This window comes from Trachypithecus francoisi, unplaced genomic scaffold (assembly GCF_009764315.1).
Source record: "Trachypithecus francoisi isolate TF-2019V2 unplaced genomic scaffold, Tfra_2.0 Lachesis_group10, whole genome shotgun sequence".
NCBI classification, from domain to species: Eukaryota; Metazoa; Chordata; class Mammalia; order Primates; family Cercopithecidae; genus Trachypithecus; species Trachypithecus francoisi.
In genome coordinates this window covers 114,761,689-114,783,473 of record NW_022681455.1, presented here as the reverse complement: position 1 = coordinate 114,783,473, position 21,785 = coordinate 114,761,689, and the positions used below count along the sequence as shown (strand labels likewise).

General features: G+C 45.1%; 1 protein-coding gene across 9 annotated transcripts in view; it reads left to right on the top strand.

The window, feature by feature from the left end:
• LOC117088036 (ATP-dependent RNA helicase DDX19B) overlaps nucleotides 1–21,785 on the top strand; it is a 45,812-nt gene that overhangs the window by 1,424 nt on the left and 22,603 nt on the right. For 2 of the 9 annotated variants that reach the window (XM_033218982.1, XM_033218985.1), the window contains exon 2: nucleotides 20,455–20,503. In XM_033218982.1, the coding sequence (XP_033074873.1) occupies nucleotides 20,455–20,503 (49 nt within the window). Of the gene's footprint in view, nucleotides 1–3,807; nucleotides 4,172–12,244; nucleotides 12,286–20,454; nucleotides 20,504–21,785 lie in introns of those variants that run through there. The other 7 variants (XM_033218989.1, XM_033218986.1, XM_033218981.1 and 4 more) reach the window with 6 other exon arrangements.

The window sequence follows — 21,785 nt, the reverse complement described above, 5'->3', positions numbered from 1 at the left end:
TTTAGTAGAGATGGGGTTTCACCATCTTGACCAGGCTGGCCTTGAACTCCTGACCTCGTGATCCACTGCCTTGGCCTCCCAAAGTGCTGGGATTACAGGCGTGAGCCACCGCACCTGGCCACATTTCTTTTTTTTTTTTTTTTTTTTAAAGAGGAGATGGTATCACTATATTGCCCAGGCTGGCTTCGAACTTCTGAGCTCAGGTGATCCTCCTACCTCAGCTTCGGGGGTAGCTGGGACTGCAGACACAGGCCACTGCTCTTGTCTTAGGCATTTTCTATAGTGTATACAAGCATATATGGGAGCTTGGGGACTTTTGGGGTGGGGGGGGGGTTCCTGTTCATTTTGCACAGGTGAACCTACTATATATGATCCTGCACCTTGGGCGATGTAATTTTTAACCTCATTAAACTGTTTTGCAAACTTCATTAACCTCTGGCCCTGTGAAACAATAAAATTTATCTGGGAAAATATCCCCAGGGTTGCTTCTGAATTGGTGAGATGTAGGTCATGGCTACCTAGGCAGTGTTTGCCTTTTTCTTTTTAGCACACCCTCATGTGTAAGTCAAAAACAAAAAACAAAAACGTCTTCTCCAGTTAACCCTGTGAGCATGCAGGAAAAAAGAATCATAGCAAGTAGAGTGTTCGCTGGAAATGCTTCACCCTTTCTCAAAACGTTTTTACTCCTACAGTACAGGTTAAATTCCACAGAGAACCCACCATGGCTTGATTTTTGTTTTTGTTGTTGTTGTTATTTATTTCTTTATTTGAGATGGAGTCTTGCTCTGTCGCCCAGGCTGGAGTGCAGTGGCATGATCTTGGCTCACTGCAACCTCCGCCTCCTGGGTTCAAGCGATTCTCCTGCCTCAGCCTCCTGAGTATCTAGGACTACAGGTGCCTGCCACCATGCCTGGCTAATTTTTTTTTTTGTATTTTTAGTAGAGACGGGGTTTCACCATGTTAGCCAGGATGTTCTCGATTTCCTGACCTTGTGATCCGTCCACCTCAGCTTCCCAAAGTGTTGGGTTTACAGGCGTGAACCACCGCGCCCTGCCTTTTTATTAATTAATTAATTTATTTATTTATTTTTGAAATGGAGTTTCACTCTGTCACCAGGCTGGAGTGCAGTGGCACGATCTCGGCTCACTGCAACCTTCACCTCCCAGGTTCAAGCGATTCTCTTGCCTCAGCCTCCCAAGTAGCTGGGACTACAGGTGCATACCACCACACCCAGCTAATTTTTGTATTTTCAGTAGAGACAGGGTTTTACCATGTTGGCCAGGATGGTCTCAATCTCCTGACCTCTCATGATCCACCAGCCTCAGCCTCTCAAAGTGCTGGGATTACAGACGTGAGCCACCATGCCCAGTCTATTTTTTTATTTTTCTGAGACTCTTGTCGCCCAGCCTGTAGTGTGATACATCATCTCAGCTCACTGCAACCTTTGCCTCCTGGATTCAAGCGATTCTCCTGCCTCAGCCTTCCAAGTAGCTGGGCTTACAGGTGTGCACCACCATGCTTGGCTAATTTTTGTATTTTTAGTAGAGATGGGGTTTCACCATGTTGGCCAAGCTGGTCTTGAACTCCCGACCTCAGGTGACCCACCCACCTCGGCCTCCCAAAGTGCTGGGATTATAGGTGTGAGCCATCGTGCCCAGCTTTATGGCTTGAAATTAACTTATTGTTGTATAATATTGGCAAAATGAAAGAGGTTGGGATTCATTTTTTCAGATTGTAGGAAAATGCCTAGTTTCTTTCTAGGGAAGTAACAAGGAAAGAGAAGCTTCTTTGATTCTAGTTAGGAGAAACCAGTTCTTTCATTTAATCCTTATTTTACAACTACTAAAAGCCCAAGATATTTCTTCCTATTTATTTATTTGTTTATGAGGTAGAGTCTTACTCTGTTGCTCAGACTAGAGTGCAGTGACACAAACACTGCTAACTGCAGCCTCAACCTCCTGGACTCAAATGATCCTCCCACCTCAGCGTCCCAAGTAGCTGGAAATACAGGAATGCATGTGCGACAACATCTGGCTAATTTTTAAATTTTTCTTGTGTAGGGATGTTGACCAGGTTGTTTTCAGACTCCTGACCTCAAGGAGTCCTCCCACCTCCACCTCCCAAAATGCTGGGATTACACATCTGAGCTACTGTGCCTGGCCAATCCTGGCATTTTGGGAGGTGGAGGTGGGAGGATCACTTGAGCCCAGGAGTTCGAGACCAGCCTCGACAACACAGCAAGACCTGTTTCTATCTTTTTTTTTTTTTTTGAGATAGAGTCTCGCTCTGTCGCCCAGGCTGGAGTGCAGTGGCCGGATCTCAGCTCACTGCAAGCTCCGCCTCCCGGATTTACGTCATTCTCCTGCCTCAGCCTCCCGAGTAGCTGGGACTACAGGCGCCCGCCACCTCGCCTGGCTAGTTTTTTTTTTTTTTTTTTGAGACGGAGTCTCGCTCTGTCGCCCAGGCTGGAGTGCAGTGGCCGGATCTCGGCTCACTGCAAGCTCCGCCTCCCAGGTTCACGCCATTCTCCTGCCTCAGCCTCCCGAGCAGCTGGGACTACAGGCGCCCGCCACCTCGCCTGGCTAGTTTTTTTTTTTTTTTTTTTGAGACGGAGTCTCGCTCTGTCGCCCAGGCTGGAGTGCAGTGGCCGGATCTCGGCTCACTGCAAGCTCCGCCTCCCAGGTTCACGCCATTCTCCTGCCTCAGCCTCCCGAGCAGCTGGGACTACAGGCGCCCACCACCACGCCCGGCTAGTTTTTTGTATTTTTTAGTAGAGACGGGGTTTCACTGTGTTAGCCAGGATGGTCTCGATCTCCTGCCCTCATGATCCGCCCGTCTCGGCCTCCCAAAGTGCTGGGATTACAGGCTTGAGTCACCGCGCCCCGCCTCTATCTTAAAAAAAAAAAAAAAACAAAAAAAAAAAACAAGGCCGGGTGCAGTGGCCCACACCTGTAATCCAAGCACTTTGGGAGGCCAAGGCAGGTGGATCACGAGGTCAGGAGATCGAGACCATCCTGGCTAACACGGTGAAACCCTGTCTCTACTAAAAATACAAAAATTAGCAGGGCATGGTGGCATGTGCTTGTAATCCCAGCTACTTGGGAGGCTGAGGCAAGAGAATTTCTTGAACCCAGGAGGCGGAAGTTGCAGTGAGCCGAGATTGCGCCACTGCACTCCAGCATGGGCGACAGAGTGAGACTCCATCTCAAAAAACTAAACTAAAGCCCAAGTACTGAGATTACAGGCATGAGCCACCACACCTAGCTCTATTTAATTATTTTACTATTTTAATTTTATTTAATATTTTTTTCTAGACAGGGTTTTGCTCTGTCACCCAGGCTGGAGTGCAGTGGCACTATCATGACTCACTGCAGCCTAGACCTCCTGGGCCCAAGTGATCCTTCCACCTCGGCCTCCAGAACTGCTGGGATTACATGCATGAGCCACCACACCTGTCTGTTTTCTTCCTTTTTAACATTGTCCTGGGTATATAACCCTTACATAGGAGAGATGCAATTCCTCTTCTTGGGGTACAAATTTATGAGTGCAGGTGCCCTTTTGTTACATGCATAAGATTGCATAGTGGTCAAGTGGACTTTTAACCAAATGGGTTGTTTGACAGGGCTGATTGCCAACACCTGGACATTTTAAATTACCAACCTGAAAAGGGAAACAGCTCTCTGCTTGTTTTGCATTTTGGTGACTATTGTTAATGGTTTTCTGTTTTGATATATTCAATCTGTTCAATCTGTATTAGTGCCTTCTCTGCCACTGTGTTGGGCGGAAATCTGATTTTGTTCTTTGGTTGGAGAGCCAAGTTGACCAAAGCTTAGGCATTTTAAGATAACTACCTCAGCTTGATGGGAAAGCCTGCTCTGCCCGGGGTTGAGGGGTACGGGCCTGAGGGTGACAGAATCGACAGCCCCAAGTGAGTAAAGGGTGGCTAAACAGGAGCGGCCTCCGACGTCACTGTGGCGCGCCGCTTCCGGTCTGCAGCCTTGTAGTGGGGCTGGAGCAGAGCCTGCTGCGAACCCCTGGAGCCCACGGTTAGTGTACCGTGCCATCCCTCGAATCCGAATCCGCCAGCACGAGCCTCCCACCCGCGCCTGGGACCATGGCCACAGACTCATGGGCCCTGGCGGTGGACGAGCAGGAAGCGGCAGCCGAGTCGGTGAGTTGGCTTAAGCCCTAAAAGGGTTAGGGGACTAGTTCTGGCCGGAGACTTGGTCCCTGGGAAAGGATGGTTCCTAGGTTGATTAGAGACTGGATAGGGTGGCGGGGAGGATGGGGATGGAGCCTGGCCCCTGAGCTGGCTTTGTTTACGCAGCCGCCCCCGCATTACGTAAGCGCAGGTGAGTGCTCCTGTCGGTAAAGCGCTCAGCCGCCTGTCCGTCTTCCTGGAACCAGTAATGATCATAGATTGCACTCATCACCCTAGATTGTGTTTTGTCTGTTTTTAATTGAAATAGAGACATGGTCTTGTTAGGTTGCCTAGGCTGGTCTGGAACTCTTGGCCTCCAGCAGTCCTCCTGCCTCCGCCTTTCAAAGCACCAGGATTACAGGCTGAGCCATGGCTCCTGGCCGCCCCGGTTTGTAATAGCTATTTTAGGTGTCATTCTCCACCTCTACATTCAGAGCTTCTTTGGCTCAGGGACCATGTCTCTGCTCATATTTGTGTGCTTGCTCAGTGATAAATGATGGACCCAGTAGGTTTGGCAGTCAGCAAATCCTTTCCTCATCGGCTTCACTTTGTTCTTTTTTTTCTGGGCCTGACACATGGTAAGTAACATATGTGTTAAACACTACTGCGTAGAATTAATTTCTCCCACCGAAACACTTTAAATTCTAGTAGGCTTTAAACCTACTTCTGTTAGTACTTATTTCTATGACTTCCTCAAGAATAAGAACCTTGTCTTTTGTATTTTATAGCTGATAAAAAATAAGTTGTATATACACATTGTTTAGAGGCAAGTGAGGCCGGGCGCGGTGGCTCAAGCCTGTAATCCCAGCACTTTGGGAGGCCGAGACGGGCGGATCACAAGGTCAGGAGATCGAGACCATCCTGGCGAACACAGTGAAACCCCGTCTCTACTAAAAATACAAAAAACTAGCTGGGCGAGGTGGCGGGCGCCTGTAGTCCCAGGTACTTGGGAGGCTGAGGCAGGAGAATGGCGGGAACCTGGGAGGCGGAGCTTGCAGTGAGCTGAGATCCGGCCACTGCACTCCAGCCTGGGCGACAGAGCAAGACTCTGCCTCAAAATAAATAAATAAATAAATAAATAGGCAAGTGATTTTAAAAATAATGGTTCCTGCCAATTTTTTTTCCTCCCCAGAGGCAACTCCTTTTTTTTTTTTTTTTGGAGACAGGGTCACACTCTGTTGCCCAGGCTGGGGTATAGTGGAGTGATCTTGGCTCACTGCAGTCTCTGCCTCCTGGGCTCAAGCCATGCTCCCATCTCAGCCTCCTGAGTAACTGGGACTACAGGCATGTGCCACTATGCCCAACTAATTTTTGTATTTTTTTTGTAGAGATGGGGACTTGCCATGTTGTCCAGGCTGGTCTTGAACTCCTGGGTGCAAGTGATCCACCTGCCTCAGCCTCCCAAAGTGCTGGGATTACAGGTGTGAGCCACCGCATCCAGCCTCTTTTTTCTCTTTCTTTCTTTACATATATTTTTTGAGAGAGGGTTTTGCCCTGTCACCCAGGCTGGAGTGCATTGACACCATCTCTTGCTAACTACAACCTCTGCCTCCCAGACTCAAGTGATCCTCCCACCTCAGCCTCTTGAGTAGCTGGGACTACAAGCATGAGCCAGCCTGTGCAGCTAACTTTTTAATTTTCTGTGAAGACGAGGTCTCACTATATTATCTGAGTTGATCTCCACCTCCTGGGCTTAAGCCATCCTCCCACCTTGGCCTCCCAAAGTGTTGGGATTATAGGCCTGAGCCACTTCGCCTGGCCCTTTTCTTTAAAATTTATCTTACTTGTAATTCTTAATTGCCTTATGTTTTTGCTTCATTTTTTTCTTAATTATCAATTCAACCCCAAACTCTCTTCCAGTTGTCTAAGTTTATCTCAGAATGCTTAGACTCATCAAATATTCTATCAATTCCATTTCTCCCAGCCTTTTAAGTCTGCTTCAAATTGGACTAGTTACTCCTGTCTTTAGAGCACAGTTCATATTGGGGGATAAAGGGAACAGGGCAAATTCTGCAGCCTAATTCTGCAAATTCCTTCCTCCTTTCTTTTTATCTTTTGGATCTCTTGGATCCCTTCCTTTCTGTCCTTCCACTCTTCTGTCTTTCTTGATTTATTCCTTATTTTTGTGCAGCCATCTGTCAGCTTTCTAGAGGTGTACGGGAAGTAAATTACTTTAAGAATATTCGGCCGGGCGCGGTGGCTCAAGCCTGTAATCCCAGCACTTTGGGAGGCCGAGACGGGCGGATCACGAGGTCAGAGATCGAGACCATCCTGGCTAACACGGTGAAACCCCGTCTCTACTAAAATATACAAAAAATTAGCCGGGCGAGATGGGGGCGCCTGTAGTCCCAGCTACTCGGGAGGCTGAGGCGAGAGAATGGCGTAAACCCGGGAGGCGGAGCTTGCAGTGAGCTGAGATCCGGCCACTGCACTCCAGCCTGGGCGACAGAGCGAGACTCCGTCTCAAAAAAAAAAAAAAAAAAAAAAAAATTTTCCATGTTGGGGTGGGGGGAGGAGGGGGAGGGGGATAGCATTAGGAGGTATACCTAATGTAAATGATGAGTTAATGGGTGCAGCACACCAACATGGCACATGTATACATATGTAACAAACCTGCATGTTGTGCACATGTGCCCTAGAACTTAAAGTATAATAAAAAAGAAAAAAAAAAAGAATATTCCATGTCTTAAAAAATCTAATTTTGCCCTGTAATTTGGATACAAGTTTGGCTGGGTATAGAATTATAGGTTGAAAATTACTTTCCTGCCAAATTTTAAAGTTATTGTTCCATTGCCTTCTAGATTTCTGTATTTGTTGTTGAAATGTTTGAGACCATCCTGATTCTTGATGTGACTTGTTTTCCCCTTTCTAGGCTTGGAGAATCTTCTGTTCTCAATATTCAGAAGATGTATGGTAATAGGTCTTGTATGGGTGTATTTCCATCCATGTTACTGGCCCTTGGGTGTGGGTACTTTCCATCGGAAAAACTCTTGTTCTTCAGTTATGAGAACTTTTCTTGAATAATTTCATTGTTGATTTCTTCTCCTTTGTTTTTTCTTAATTCCCTCTTTTCTGGAACTCACTCACTTTCTTTCTCTCTCTCTCTCTCTTTTTTTTCTTTTTAAGACAGGGTCTGTCTATGTTGCCTAGTCTGGAGTGCAGTAGCTATTCACAGGCAGAATCATAGTGCACTACAGCCTTGAACTCCTGGGCTCAAGGGATCCTCCTGCCTCAGCCTCCCTCGTAGCTGGGACTACAGGTGCGCACCACTACACAGCTTTTCCCAGAACTCTTATTAGATGAATGTTGTATCTGTTGGACTGGCCCTTTAGTGTGTTTTTTTTGTTTTTTTGAGATGAAATTTCACTCTTGTCCCCCAGGCTGGAGTGCAATAGCGTGATCTTGGCTCACTGCAGCCTCTGCTTCTTGAGTTTAAGTGATTCTCCTGCCTCAGCCTCCTGAGTAGCTGGGATTACAGGCATGTGCCACCACGCCTGGCTACTTTTTGTATTTTTAGGAGAGGTGGGGTTTCACCATGTTGGCCAGGCTGGTCTTGAACTCCCGACCTCAAGTGACCCACACGCCTCAGCCTCCCAAAGTCCTAGGATTACAGGCGTGAGCCACCGCACCTGGCCAGCCCTTTAAGTTTTTAAAGTCAGGTTTATGGAGGTATAATTTACATAGAGTAAAATTAAACTTTGTTAGTGTACAGTTCTATGAATTTTGACAAAAGCATACAGTTCTGTAACTACCACCACAGTCGACATATAAACCATCTCTACAGAGAACTACAACTTCTTGTAGTTCACTCCCTCTCCTCACCCTTCTCTGGCAACTGCTGATATGTTTTCTGTCATTATAGTTTTGCCTTTTCCAAGATGTTATAAAATGGAATCATGTAATATGTAACCTTTTGAAAAGTCTGGCTTCTTCCACTTAGTATTATGCATTTGGAATTCAACCAAGTTGCATGTATCAGTAGTTCGTTCCTTTTTATTGTTGAGTAGAATTCCATTGTGGATATATACAGTTTGCTTATTCTTCTATTGATGGACACTTGTGTAATTTTCAGTCTGAGACAATATGAAGAAAGCTACTCTATACATTAAGGTACAGATTTTTGTATGGATATATGTTTGCATTTCTCTTGGGTAAAGTCAGTACTAAAGAGTAGGATTTACTGTGTTATGTGGTATGTGTTTAACTTTATAAGTTATATGCCAAACTGTTTTCCAAAGTGTATCATTGTGCTTTCCCAACAGCAATGGATGAGAGCTTCAACTGCCCCACATCCTTCCCTGCACAGTATTGTCGGTTTCCTTCATTCTGATAGGTACATGGTGGTGGTGTCTCATTGTGGTTTTAACTTATATATCTCCCTAATGACTAATGATGTTGAAAATCTTTTCATGTGCTTATTTGCCATCTATGTAACTTCTTTGAAGTGGCTTTTCAAACCTTTTGCCCATTTTTAAAGTAGGATTGTTTTTGTTTTTAGTTGGGAAGTTTATTTATATATTCTGGATAGAAGTTCTGTTTTTTTGTTTGTCTGTTTGTTTGTTTGTTTTAAACAGGGTCTCGCTCTGTCACCCAGCTAGAGTGCAGTGGCGCTATCTTGGCTCACTGAAACTTTCACCTCCTGGGCTCAAGGGATCCTCCCACCCGGCCTCCAGAGTAGCTGGGACCACAGGCATGCGCCACCACATCTGGCTGATGTTTGTATTTTTTGTAGAGACAGGGTTTTGCCATGTTGCCCAGGCTGGTCTTGGAACTCCTGGGTTCAAGGAATCCACCCACCTGGGCCTCCCAGAGTGCTGGGATGGATAACAGGCGTGATAAGTCCTTTATCAGATATGTTTTGCATATATTCTCCCAAACTACAATTTGTCTTTTTTCAACAGTACTTTTCAAATAATAGACATTTTCAACTTTGATTAACCTAATTTATCAATTTTTAAGTGATTAGTTCTTTTTATGTTCCAAGATATACACCTTATCCAAGGCCACAAGGATTTTCTACTGTGTTCTCTAGAAGTCTTAACAGTTTTAAATTTTACATTTATGTCTGTGATCCATTTTACATTTTGAGTTAAATTTTTTCTAATAGGAGGTATGGATTGAGGTTCATCTTTTTTTTTTTTTTTTTTTTTGAGGGGGAGTCTTGCTCTGTCTCCAGGCTGGAGTGCAGTGGCGCGATCTCGGCTCACTGCAACCTCCGCCTCCTAGGTTCAAGCAATTCTCCTGCCTCAGCCTCCTGAGAAGCTGGGATTACAGGTGTCCACCACCACACCCAGCTAATTTTTGTATTTTTAGTAGAGACAGGGTTTCACCATATTGGCCAGGCTGGTCTCAAACTCCTGACCTCGTGATCTGCCTGCCTCAGCCTCCCAAAGTGCTGGGATTACAGGCGTGAGCCGCTGCGCCCGCTGAGGTTCATGTGTTCATCTTTTTCACATAGAGATGTCTTTTTTTTTTGAGACGAAGTCTCACTCTTGTACCCAGGCTGGAGTGCAGTGGCACGATCTTGACTCACTGCAACCTCCGCCTCCCGGGTTCAAGCGATTCTCCTGTCTCAGTCTCCCGAGTAGCTGGGATTACAGGTGCCTGCCACCAAGCCCGGCTAGTTTTGGTATTTTTAGTAGAGACAGGGTTTCACCATGTTGGCCAGGCTGGTCTCGAACCCCTGACCTCACCCGCCTTGGCCTCTCAAAGTGCTGGGATTACAGGCGTGAGCCACCGCGCCTGGCCAGAGATGTCTTAATTGTTCTAGCACCATTTGTTGAAAAGTCCTTTGGTTTTATTTTTTCTTCTGTTTTTCATCTTTGTCTCTTTTTTTTTTTCCCCTTTTTTTCTATATTTTGTGGGAGATTTTCTCAAGTACTGTCTAGTGTATTTCATTTTCACTTCTACTTTCATGTTTTTAATTTAAGGAACTTTTTTCTTCTTCCTTTACTGTTCCTTTTTTACAGACAATACCCTGTACTGCTTTCATGGTCATAATATCTGCATAATTTGAAGGATATTTTTCTTCATCTCTCTGCTCAGTCTCTGTTTTGTGTGAGGCGTGTTTTATCTATACATTTCAGTATCTACTTTTTCATGATGACTATTTCTCAGATGTCTGTAATCCTTGCTTGGCCACTCATATTTAAGAGTGAGTGACTAAAAAGTTGAGTGGAAGCTGTAAACACATGAGTGGGGCTTGTCTATTCTGACCTTAACTATATATCTTTAGTGGTCTGTGTCAGTATCCTAAGAACTTTCCTCCCGGTCTGGCCAGATTTTGCAGAGAGGGATCCTTTAATTTCCTGCCTAGATGGTAGAGGTCTGATTCAGTGTTCTGGAATCTAGGTGGAGGAAAGGGTGAGGGAGGTCTCAGCACTCAGAATACCTGCTTCCACTTAATGCTCCTATTTTCATTATGGCATCCCCTCCCTTAACTGTGGCCCTTATCCATTTGAGCATTTCTCATGCCTAACCTGGCAGGCATTGTTAATTGAGTAAATGAACTGTGTAGTTTGTTATTCTGTTACATGGCTCTGTTGCAAAGAAACTTTTGAGCATTCACTCTCAATATGTACATATCTATTTAGAAATTGCATACTTTACTGTTTTACTAAATATATTATGTACATTATAAAGCAAATACAAAATTAATAAAGGCTGAGATAAAAATGAAATAATGCTTTCCTGTGCTTCTCTGTGCTGGCTTCATATTTTTATTAGCCAATATCTCAAGGCACAATATACACTTAGAAAAAAACCACATCATTAATCAATGTAGAGATAAATATGTATTTCAAGTAGTTCTGAGAGGTTTTTAATTTTTTTAAATTTTCATTATTATTTTTAATTTTTATTTATTTATTTTTTGAGACAGAGTCTCACTCTGTCGCCCAGGCTGTAGTGCAGGGGCGCGATCTCAGCTCACTGCAAGCTCTGCCTCCCAAGTTCACAACATTCTCCTGCCTCAGCCTCCCGAGTAGCTGGGACTACAGGCGCCCACCACCATGCCTGGCTAATTTTTTTGTATTTTTTTAGTAGAGACGGGGTTTCACTGTGTTAGCCGGGATGGTCTCAATCTCCCGACCTCGTGATCCACCCGCCTCGGCCTCTCAAAGTGCTGAGATTACAGGCGTGAGCTACTGTGCCTGGCCTGTTTTTTTTTTTATTTTTTAGTTCTGAGAGTTTTGACTATTTTAACTAACTTCTTGTTAGGTCAGTTTTGTTGTTGTTGTTGTCATTTTTGTTTTTTGTTTTTTGTTTTTTGTTTTTTGTTTTTTAAAATAGGATCTCACTTTGTCACCCAGGCTGGAGTGCAGTGGTGTATACATGGCTCACTGCACCCTTGACCTCCCAGGCTCATGCAGTCCTCCCACCTCAGCCCTGCAAGTAGCTGGGACTGCAGGTGTGCACCGCCACACCTGGCAAATTTTTGTATTTTTTGTAGACATATGGTTTCACCATGTTGCTCAGGGCAGTCTCAAGTTCCTGAGCTCAAGCAATCACCTGCCTTGGCCTCCCAAAGTGCTGGGATTACAGGCATGAGCCACTGTACCCAGCCATTCAGGTCAGGTTAAATTGTCATTGTTTTAACCTATTAATGTGCCTAAGAGGGTTTGTTAGGAGTAGGTAGCTTTGACATTTTCTATTTGGCTTGAGTTTGTGTTATAGAATTATCTTTCAGATAGAACAGAAACTCATAATAATGAACCCAGTAATAATAAAAACTCAGGTATAAAACGATTAACTCTTGCTGTTTTTAGCAGGCCCAAACTAGCCATTTTATTAACCTTACAACAACAAATTCCTGCATTTTATGAAACAGAATCTTGAGACCCTATTATTACAACATTACGGTAAGATTAAAGTGTACAGTTCACTGATGGTTGGTGTATTCAGAAGTGTGTAGCTTATATCAGTCAGTTTTAGAACATTTTCATCACCCCAAAAGGTAACTCTGTACACATTAGCAGTCACTCCCTGTTTCCCCACAAACTCCCCAGCTCTAGGCAACCACTAATCTACTTTCTGTCTCTTTAGATTTGCCTCTTTTAAACATTTCATATAGATGGAAACATACGGTATGTGATCCTTTGTGACTGGCTTCTTTTTCTTAGTATAATGAACTAAGGTTCATTAGTTGTAGCATGTATCAGTACTGTATTCCTTATTGTTGCCAAATAATATTCCATTGTGTGGATATACCACATTTTATTTATCTATTCATCAATTTCTGGACATTTGGATTATTTCTACTTTTTAGCTACTATGAATAATATTGCTTTTGATTGATTAATGTACAAGTTTTTGTGTGGACATATAGTTTCAATACTCGGGTATATATCTAGAAATGGAACTGCTGGATTATATAGTAATTCTCTGTTTAACTTTTGAGGAAGTGCCAAGATGTTTTCCAAAGCAGCTGCATCATTAATCTTTAAGATTAGTATTGTCTATGAATGGCACTATTTTTTTTTTTTTGAGACAAGAGTCATGCACTGTCGCCGAGGCTGGAGTGCCATGGCAGCATCTCAGCTCACTGCAACCTCTGCCTCCCGGGTTCAAGCGATTCTCATGCCTCAGCTTCCTAAGTAGGTGAGACTACAAGCACGTGCCACCGTGCCCAGCTAATTTTTCGTATTTCAGCGGAGATAGGGTTTCATCGTCTTGCCCACACTGGTCTCAAACTCCTGAGCTCAAGCAATCCACCCATATCAGCCTCCCAAAGTACTAGGATTACAGGTGGGAGCCACCACATCTGGCCATATGTGTGTGTGTGTGTGTGTATTTTTTTTTTTTGAGACGGAGTCTCGCTCTGTCGCCCAGGCTGGAGTGCAGTGGTGTGATCTCAACTCACTGCAAGCTCCACCTCCTGGGTTCACACCATTCTCCTGCCTCAGCCTCCTGAGTATCTTGGCCTGCCGCCACACTCGGCTAATTTTTTGTATTTTTTAGTAGAGACGGGGTTTCACCGTGTTAGCCAGGATGGTCTTGATCTCCTGACCTCGTGATCTGCCCGCCTTGGCCTCCCAAACTGCTGGGATTACGGGCGTGAGCCACCGCACCCTGCCATGTGTGTATTTTTTTTAAATAGAGATGGGGTCTCACTCTGTCACCCAGGCTGGAATGCAGTGGCAAGATCATAGCACATTGTAACCTGGAACTCCTGGGCTCAAGCTGTCCTCCCACCTCAGCCTCCCTGGTAGCTGCCCAGCTAATGTTTTTATTTATTTTATTTTAAAATTCATTTAAATTTATTATTTATTTTATTTATTTTTATGTATTTATTTTTTTGAGATGGAGTCTCACTGTGTCACCAAGGCTGGAGTGCAGTGGCACCATGTTGGCTCACTGCAACCTCTGTCTCCTGGGTTCAAGCGATTCTCCTGCCTCAGCCTCCCGAGTAGCTGGGATTACAGGCACCCACCACCCTGCCCAGCTAGTTTTTATATTTTTAGTAGAGATGGGGTTTCACCATGTTGGCCAGTCTGGTCTCAAACTCCTGACCTTCAGGTGATCCACTCACCTTGGCCTCCCAAAGTGCTGGGAATTACAGGTGTGAGCCACTGCACCGGGCCTATTTATTTTTTTAAGACAGAGTCTCACTCTGTTGGCCAGGCTGGAGTGCAATGGCGGGATCTCGGCTCACTGTAACCTCCGCCTCCTGGGTTCAAGTGATTCTCCCACCTCAGCCTCCTGAGTAGCTGGGATTACAGGCATGTGCCACCATACCTGGCTAATTTTTTTTTGTATTTTTTTAGTAGAGACGGGGTTTTACCATGTTGGTCAGGCTGGTCTCGAACTCCTGACCTCAGGTGATCAGCCTGCCTCGGCCTCCCAAAGAACTGGGATTACAGGAATGAGCCACCATGCCCAGCCTATTTATTTATTTATTTTTTAGGAGATGGGGTCTTGCTATGTTGCCCAGGCTTGTCTCAAACTTCCTGAGTTCAAGGGATCCTCCCTCCTTAGCCTCCAAAAGTGCTGGGATTGAAGGCACAAGCCACCATGCCCTGCCAATATTTTTATTTTTTTATTTTTATTTTTATTTTTATTTATTTATTTATTTTTTTTTTTTGAGGCGGAGTCTCGCTCTGTCACCCGGACTGGAGTGCAGTGGCCAGATCTCAGCTCACTGCAAGCTCCGCCTCCCGGGTTTACGCCATTCTCCTGCCTCAGCCTCCCGAGTAGCTGGGACTACAGGCGCCCGCCACCTTGCCCGGCTAGTTTTTGTATTTTTAGTAGAGACGGGGTTTCACCGTGTTAGCCAGGATGGTCTTGATCTCCTGACCTCGTGATCCGCCCGTCTCGGCCTCCCAAAGTGCTGGGATTACAGGCTTGAGCCACCGCGCCCGGCCAATATTTTTATTTTTAAACTTTGTAGAGGTGAAGTCTCACTATGTTGCCCAGGCTTGTCTCAGACTCCTGGCCTCAAGGGATCCTCCCACTTCAGCCTCCCAAAGTGTTGGCATTATAGGCATGAGCCACTGCCCCGGCTCTCTTTTTCAATTTAGAGGGCAAAGGGATTGAAAAACTGATGAGAGGCTGGGCGCGGTGGCTCACGCCTGTGGCTCACTCCCAGCCTGGGCAACAGAGTGAGACTCCATCTCAAAACCTCACAATTTTGCCAGAGACAGTTCCTATTCAGGATAGTTCATTACCATTAAATCTTCCTTCTTATGTTTCAAGAATCCTTTCTCAAGTAGCTTTGGAATAAAATGAAGTATAACTGAATTATTCTCAATTATTTTGACATCTTAAAAGCTATTAAAACACTGAAAATTCTGGATATTATAAAAGTAGAGCTTTGGGCAATTTGGAAATGGGAGTTTTTAAAAGTTTGTCTTGCCTTTTCATTAGTTTTCTAGATTTCAAAATAGTTTCCAATCAAGTTGCAAGAAAAATCGGTTTTTCCTTTTGATTCAAATAAATAGAGCACAGGTATCTGAACTAACTGCTTTCAACATAAGTTTTAGCATTCAGTTCACTGATACTAAGGTGGGTAATGTAAACTTTAATGCTGCTTTTGTGTTGTAGGCTTTGAGATCCTTACAGCAAAGTAAAGGCTGTGTCTTCTAGATTCTACAGGAACCTCTTCAGAATTCAGATATGCTGTAATCAAAACAACATATATTGGCCCGGCGCAGTGGCTCACGCCTGTAATCCCAGCACTTTAGGAGTAATCCCAGCACTTTGAGAGTAATCCCAGCACTTTGGGAGGCCAAGGTGGGCGGATTGCGAGGTCAGGAGATGGAGACCATCCTGGCTAACATGGTGAAACCCCGTCTCTACTAAAAATACAAAAAAAAAAAATTAGCTGGACGTTGTGGCCGGCGCCGGTAGTCCCAGCTACTCAGGAGGCTGAGGCAAGAGAATGGCATGAACACGGGAAGCGGAGCTTGCAGTGAGCCGAGATCGCGCCACTGCAGGCCAGCCTGGGCGACACAGGGAGACTCTGTCTCAAAAAAAAAAAAAAAAAATCTATTACTTTTATTTACAATGTTGCTACCACCTTTTCCTACACATTTCATTTTACCCTGTTAACTTTTCAGTTGAACAATGTATCAACAAAAGAATGTTAGCCCAGCCTGGTGGCAGGCACCTGTAGTCCCATCTGCTTGGGAGGGTGAGACAGGAGGATCCTTGATTCTGGTAAGCTGAGGTTGCATGAGCCATGATCATACCAATGCACTCCAGCCTGGGCGACAGAGTGAGACTCGTTCTCAAATAAATGAATAAATAAAAATATAAAAACAAAAGAATGATCCCTATTGTCGTGTGTCCTTTTATCGTTGAATATTAAAAAAACTTTTTGGGCCGGGTGTGGTAGCTCATACCTATAATCTTTGGGAGGCTGAGGTGGGCAGATCACCTGAAATCAGGAGTTCAAGACCAGCCTGACCAACATGGTGAAACCCCATCTCTACTAAAAATACAAAATTGGCCGGGTGTGGTAGCTCACGCCTGTAATCCTACCACTTTGGGAGGCTGAGGTGGGTGAATCATTTGAGGTCAGGGGTTCAAGACCAGCCTGGCCAACACGGTGAAACCACATCTCTACTAAAAAGTCAAAAAAAGCGGGGTGTGGTGGTGGGCACCTGTAAACCCTGTAAGCCTGGATGACTGAGCGAGACTCCGTCTCAAAAAAATAAAGTAAAATAAATTAGCCAGGTGTGATGGCACATGCCTGTAATCCCAGCTACTTGGGAGGCAGAATTGCTTAAACTTGGGAGGCGGAGGTTGCAGTGAGGTGAGATCACGCCATTGCACTCCAGCCTGAGCAACAAGAGCAAAACTCCATTTCAGAACAAACAAACAAAAAACTTTATGGCAATGGCTATTTCTAGTTCATTCATACCTCATTAACTCATTTAAACTTAAGGTCTGTCATTTATTTTAGGTAGTAATTATCACCATAGGAATAAGTACTGTTAACTTTACTACTGTAAACTTGCTATTTATTTATTTATTTTGAGATGGAGTCTCGCTCTGTCGCCTAGGCTGGAGTGCAGTGGTGTGATCTCGGCTCACTGCAAGCTCTGCCTCCCAGGTTCATGCCATTCTCCTGCCTCAGCCTCCCCAGTAGCTGGTACTACAGGCGCCCACCACCATGCCCAGCTAATTTTTTATATTTTTAGTAGAGACGGGGTTTCACCGTGTTAGCCAGGATGGTCTCGATCTCCTGACCTAGTGATCTGCCTGCCTGCGCCTCCCAAAGTGCTGGGATTACAGGCGTGAGCTGCCGCACCTGACCAAACTTGCTATTTAAAAAAAAAAAAAAAATTATTGAATGCAGTGGCATCTTCATGGCTCACTTCAGCCTTGACTTCCTGGGCTCCAGCAATTCTCCCACCTAAGCCGCCTTAGTAGCTGGGACCACAGACATGTGCCATCACGCCCAGCTAATTTTTGTATTTTTGTAGAGATGGGGTTTCGCCATGTTGCCCAGGCTGGTCTCAAACTCCTGAGCTCAAGCAGTCCATCCACCTCAGCTCGCAGAGTGCTGAGATTACACACATGAACCACAGCACCCAGCCTCTCTTTCTCATTTTAACAGCCCTGAGTACTAGACCAGGTTAATTGGCAGGATGTGGGGAGTGCTTTTATTTATTTATTTAGAGATGGAATTTCACTCTTGTTGCCCAGGCTGGAGTGCAATGGCACAATCTCAGCTCACTGCAACCTCCTCCTCCCAGGTTCAAGCGATTCTCCTGCCTTAGCCTCCTGAGAAGCTGGGATTACAGGCGCATGCCACCACACCTGGCTAATTTTTGTATTTTTAGTAGATATGGTGTTCACCGTATCAGCCAGGCTGGTCTTGAACTTCTGGCCTCAAGTGATCTGCCCACCTCAGCCTCCCAAAGTGCTAGAATTACAGGCGTCAGCCACTGTGCCCAGCTGTTTTGTTTTGTTTTGTTTAAGTTCTGGAGTACATGTGCAGGATGTGCAGTTTTGTTACATAGGTCAACATGTGCCATGGTGGTTTGCTGCACCTATCACCCGATCACCTAGGTATTAAGCCGCACATGCATTAGCTCTTTTTCCTAATGCTCTCCCCCACTGCCCTCCTCAATTAGTGTGTTCTTTATCCTTCAGAATTAGTGAAGGATTTTTACTGCTTTATAATGATTTCTTTTTTTGTTGTTTTTCAGTTGGCTTTCTCCAGTTGAATGGTTTCCTTTTTGTTAATTTCCTTTTTTCTAATCTCTTTAATGTGTTCCCTTTCTGCTTCTTCTTTCCCAATACCAAAGCAGAAAGACACCAGAAACTTCCTGTCCATTTCCATGAATAGAAATGGGGCTCCTCCATTCTCAACAAACCACTCATTAAAACATTTTTTTGTTCTCTCCTCCCTACCCTCCTTCCCCTTTCTCCTGTTCTTGGACTTAGACGGACAACAGAAATGCGGCCTAATGCAGTGGTTCATGCTTATAATCCCAGCACTTTGGGAGGCTGAGGCGGGAGGATCGCTTGAGCCCAGGAGCTCAAGACCAGCCTGAGCAACACAGTAAGATCCCAACTCACAATAAAAGATTATCCGGGCAGGCCGGGGGCAGTGGCTCATGCCTGTAATCCCTGCACTTTGGGAGGCCAAGGTGGGCAGATCATGAGGTTAAGAGATCAAGACCATCCTGGCCAATGTGATGAAACCCAATCTCTACTAAAAATACAAAAATTAGCTGGGCATGGTGGTGTGCGCCTGTAGTCCCAACTACTTGGGAAGCTGAAGCAGGAGAATCACTTGAAACGGGGAGGCGGAGGTTGCAGTGAGCCGAGATAGCACCACTGCACTCCAGCCTGGCAACAGAGCGAGACTCTGTCTCAAAAAAAAAAAAAAAAAAAAAAAAAAATTAGCCGGACATGGTGGTGAGCACCTGTCGTCTCAGCTACTTGGGAGGCTGAGGCAGGAAGACTGCCTGAGCCTTAGGAGGTTGAGGCTTCAGTGAGCTATGATCATGCCACTGCACCACTCTAGCCTGGGCAACAGAGTAAGACCCTGTCTGCAGAAAAAAAAGAAAGAACCATTAGGTTGTGATTTTCATTTTGTTTTTACTAGATGATGTATTAGGCCCTGCTTGATATTTTATGATTAGGGTTGGCTTTAGCTTGAAACGTTACTTACTCACTTCAGACTTTCCATCTATCTAATCCCTGTGCTGGGGTCCAAGACTTACGGATGCTTTCTGACCTTTAAAAAAGTCTTTTTTTGGCCAGGTGCAGTGGCTCATGCCTGTAATCCCAGCACTTTGGGAGGGCGAGGCAGGCAGATCATGAGGTTAGGAGATCAAGACCATCCTGGCTAACACGGTGAAACCCTGTCTCTACTAAAAATACAAAACAATGAGCTGGGGGTGGTAGCGGGTGCCTGTAGTCCCAGCTACTCAGGAGGCTGAGGCAGCAGAATGGCGTGAACTTGGGAGGCAGAGTTTGCAGTGAGCCGAGATCGTGCCACTGCACTCCAGCCTGGGCAACAAAGCGAGACTCCGTCTCAAAAAAAAAAGTCTTTTTTGTTTTGTTTTTTTTTTTTTACGAAAAATTTACGACTAGAGCACTTACTTTACTCTGTGCTACATCCAAAGACCAAAAATAGAAATATCGGCTACTCTGGGCACATTTCCTATGGGGTAGCCCTGCTACTCAAGGAGCAGTAGAAAACGAAATAGGCCCTGTCAGGAAGGTGTTTGCATTCTAATAGAGAAGATAAAACCTGCTAGGATATCCCTAATATATAGTATTTGATCAAAGTCATAGTAATTCATTCTTTGAAATGTCTCTTTGCTCTGTCTCTTCCTTTCTATTTCCACTTCAGCCCAGTGGGTATTTTAATTACACAGTATGCCACAATGCGCCAGGCTGTTCCCAACTACAGTATCAGACACCAGCAAAAGGTGACTTGAATGTGAGGCTGCACATAAGCATACTGTGGTCTTACGACTCTAATGCATCCTGCAGCATGACTAATTCCTACCCACAGATGCTTTTCTTATTTATTTATTTATTTTTGAGACAGAGTCTTGCTCTGTCGCCCAGGCTGGAGTGCAGTGGTGCGATCTCGGCTCACTGCGAGCTCTGTCTCCCAGGTTCACGCCATTCTCCTGCCTCAGTCTCCCGAGTAGCTGGGACTACAGGAGCCCGCCACCACGCCTGGCTAATTTTTGTATTTTTAGTAGAGACAGGGTTTCATCATGTCGGCCAGGATGATCTGGATCTCTTGAACTCGTGATCTGCCTGCCTCAGCCTCCCAAAGTGCTGGGATTACAGGTGCAAGCCACCACACCCAGCTTTACCGATGCTTTTCATGGCAGTCCTCCCTTCTCAGTGTTCTCCGAAGTATGACTGCATTTTTTCAACATCTCTTTAAATTTGCTCGTTTGAAATATGATTTGAAATGGAGCAATTCCCACACACACAAAAGAAATATGAGAGAATGACAAGTCTAATGATATTCTACAAAGAGAGAGAGTTTATAATCAGGGCATTAAGCAAACTCACAAATTACAATTCTCTCACAGAATTGTAAGTAGAAGGTACCGATGTGGAGCATTTTTTTCCACTGATGTATTTATGGGAAATTTTGTTTATTCTCATCAGACATTTAGTAAACAGAACAACTCAGTGAATTGGTCCTAATGAATATACCTTGAGAATGGCTGTTTTATCCCCAGCTTCGTTAGGGAGGCTCTGTTGATTCCAAATCTTTTTAAGTGGTTTTCCTGACACTTTCCCCCTCCCCCATATTCTCCATTTAGTTGAGCAACTTGCATCTTAAGGAAGAGAAAATCAAACCAGATGCCAATGGTAAGTAACTAATAGCTAGTTTGAAAACAAATGTGATTTCCTTCAGTATTTTTGTTTTGGTGTAACAACTGTCTGGAAAAAAAAAATTATATTTGTACCAGGCAGGGCGTTGGCCAATACTGGTATCATTTGATTTGTAAATCAACAAACTGGTTTGTATGACCAAAGTGTTTTTATTTATTTATTTTTATTTGTTTACTTTCTAAGAGACAGGTTCTTGCTCTGTTGCCCAGGCTGGAGTGCAGTGGTTCAATCATGCTTCACTGGAGCCTCAACCTCCCAGACTCAAGTGATCCTCCGCCTCAGCCTCCTGAGTAACTGGGACTACAGGCACAACGCACTACGCCCAGCTAATTTTTTATTTTTATTTTTTATAGAGATGAGGTCTCCGGCCGGGCGCGGTGGCTCAAGCCTGTAATCCCAGCACTTTGGGAGGCCGAGATGGGCGGATCACAAGGTCAGGAGATCGAGACCATCCTGGCTAACACGGTGAAACCCCGTATCTACTAAAAAAAAAAAAAAATACAAAAAACTAGCTGGGCGAGGTGGCGGGTGCCTGTAGTCCCAGCTACTCGGGAGACTGAGGCAGGAGAATGGCGTAAACCCGGGAGGCGGAGCTTGCAGTGAGCTGAGATCTGGCTACTGCACTCCAGCCTGGGCGACAGAGCAAGACTCCGTCTCAAAAAAAAAAAAAAAAGAGATGAGGTCTCCATGTGTTGCCCAGGTTGGTTTCTAACTCCTGGGCTCAAGCAGTCCTCCCGTCTCAGCCTCCCAAAGTGCTGGGATTACAGGAGTGAGATACCGCACCTGGCTTCAAAGTGTTTTTAATACAAGAATGAGGATTGCACACTGATAGCAAGGGTGTGGGAGTGAAAAACGAATTAGGCTACTTAAGTGGGACTAATTACTAACCATGGGACTATATTGACAAAGACTATTTTTTTTTTTTTTTTTTTTGAGATGAAGTCTCGCTCTGTCGCCCAGGCTGGAGTGCAGTGGCCGGATCTCAGCTCACTGCAAGCTCCGCCCCCCGGGTTTATGCCATTCTCCGGCCTCAGCCTCCCGAGTAGCTGGGACTACAGGTGCCCGCCACCTCGCCCGGCTCGTTTTTTGTATTTTTTAGTAGAGACGGGGTTTCACCGTGTTAGCCAGGATGGTCTCAATCTCCTGACCTCGTGATCCGCCCGTCTCGGCCTCCCAAAGTGCTGGGATTACAGGCTTCAGCCACGGCACCCGGCCGACAAAGACTAATTTTTTAATGTTCTCAATTTGGGATGAGATA